General features: G+C 50.4%; 1 protein-coding gene across 1 annotated transcript in view; it reads right to left on the bottom strand.

The window, feature by feature from the left end:
* LOC111953737 (neuralized-like protein 4) overlaps nt 1-2,125 on the bottom strand; it is a 36,213-nt gene that overhangs the window by 22,014 nt on the left and 12,074 nt on the right. Inside the window, 6 exon segments of the mRNA XM_070435706.1 lie at nt 360-535; nt 742-820; nt 933-1,009; nt 1,132-1,342; nt 1,490-1,652; nt 1,851-1,936. Coding sequence (XP_070291807.1) covers nt 360-535; nt 742-820; nt 933-1,009; nt 1,132-1,342; nt 1,490-1,652; nt 1,851-1,936 — 792 coding nt within the window.

Here is a 2,125-nt window from a genome sequence, read left to right as displayed (position 1 = left end):
ATGGGAGAAACTCCCCAAATACAGTTGTGCCAAGCTTGTAGCGTCATACCCAAGAAGACTCAAGGCTGTAATCACTGCCAAAGGTGCTTCAACAAAGTACRGAGTAAAAGGTCTGAATACATATGTAAATCCGATCAGTTTTTGTATTTGTAACAAATTAGCAAAAATGTCTAAACCCGTTTTTGCTTGGTCATTATGAGGTATTGCGTGTAGATTGAGGGGGGGAAAACGATTTAATCCATTTTAGAATAAGGCCGTAACGTAACAAAATGTGGAAAAAGTCAAGGGGTCTGAATACTTTCCGAAGGCACTGTATATGGGGTCGTGATAAGACGCACATGACAACTGGTTCCATTCACCTTTATCTGGCGGCAGTCCGGTGCAGGCCACCCCCTGGTCCACCCCATTGATGTAGTAATGGAGGTCGCCGGTGGCCGAGCGCATCATGCCGATCCTACTGCCCGTGGTCAGGGAGTCAAGGTCACAGCCGTAGTTGTTACGCATGGTGTTGCCGTCCTGCATGATGGCCGTGCCACTGGAGTGCGAGGGAGGAGAGATAAAACGTTTTGAATTACTGTTTCTTCAGGCATTAACAAAGACAGCTAAGGTGAACCACGCATGCCCAAAGAGACCTGAAAACGTTTCATTAGCTCCCTGAGCTAATAGGCTTTAGCTCAGTGGGCTAAAACAGGCGCGCAGCAGGACACCTGGGTTTGAACACAAACAAACATAAACCCTTACCTAAGCATCCAGGTGTCGTAGTCTATATCCGTCATGGTGTTAGGAAACTCCAGCTCTTCTGGCCTGATGGAAGTCACACCTGGACAGAACACACACAGACAAACATATCACCCCTCTGCTGTGGGTGTGGATAGGGCTGTGTGAAGTTTGAGAGGGGTAAAATAGAAACTCCTTACCTGCCATTATCTTACCTGCTTCTATTGACCCCGACCAACGGTCTACCATCTTCTGAATGACTATCTCAAAGAGCTCTCCGTCTCGAAGGCACCTGGCAATGGACAACACAGTCTTGACACACACAAGTGATGTGTGTGTGTGTGTGTGTACTTTCTGACCTGTTGGAAATGACGATTGTGTGTGTGTGTGTGTGTGTGTGTGTGTCACACTGACCTGTTGGAGATGACGATGGCGTCGTTGAACTCGGATCGACAGTTCTGTCTGAGGGCGGTGCGACCCCCGTTGGTGATTACCGCGTTAGTGCCGTGCAGCTGGTGGAAGCGCAGGTCGTTGGCACTGTTGCCCCCGGCAACCGAGCATGGGCTGCAGGGCGACATGACGGTGGGGCCCTCCGAGCTGTCCTCTGGGAGAGGGGGGAGGTCCGCTAGAGAGGGGGAGAGAGAGATGGGTTTAGTCATGAATGGTTTTGGAGACAAAAAGTTCGTTGACACACTAGCAGCCTTTAGAATGTTCTTGTGAACCTCTCTACCTTCCTCCCTCCCGTCTCTCTACCCCCCCTCATCCCTCTCACCCATGTCGTCCATGATGGTGGCCTGTGCGGCCTGGCCATAGAGGTCCACCACGGCGTAGACGCTGGGCGGGATGTTCCACGCCGCCGGGCCCTGCGCCACCCCGTTCACAAAGAAGTGTAGGCTCCCGTCCTCCTTACGCACCACGCCCACCGTGTCCCCCGCCTGGGGGGGAGGAGAGAGAGAGCACGGAGTGTTAAATTGACAACTACGAAACACAAGAGGCAGTWAGTAGTAAAATGATAGTGTCCTATGTTGATAGTGAGGGAAAGAGTGAGAGCATCAGTGGTAAAAAAGAGAGAAGGGAGGGGGGGGTAGAGTTTGATAATATAAGGCTGACTGTAAAGTATATTTCCCACTCACTTTGAGTCGGTCCAGGTTGTGTCCATACTCGTCCAGTATGGTGGTTCCGTTGTGCATCACCCCATTCCCGGTCATCATCCACGTCCCTGAGAAACATCATCAGTCAATCTATACCTCTTTCCAAACATACTGTACATTGGAGTATAAAAAAGTAGATTAATAAAGCCCCTATCCATAGACACTGCTCAGAGGATTGGAAGGGTAATGAGGTGGAAACTCAACCTAGCCAAAAAGAAGAGGTCGGTATTACCTGGGGTGTCTAGGGGTAAGAGGTC

This window comes from Salvelinus sp. IW2-2015, linkage group LG3 (genome assembly GCF_002910315.2).
Source record: "Salvelinus sp. IW2-2015 linkage group LG3, ASM291031v2, whole genome shotgun sequence".
NCBI classification, from domain to species: Eukaryota; Metazoa; Chordata; class Actinopteri; order Salmoniformes; family Salmonidae; genus Salvelinus; species Salvelinus sp. IW2-2015.
Note: the sequence above shows the minus strand (reverse complement) of the source record. Positions and strands in the feature narration are given on the sequence as shown.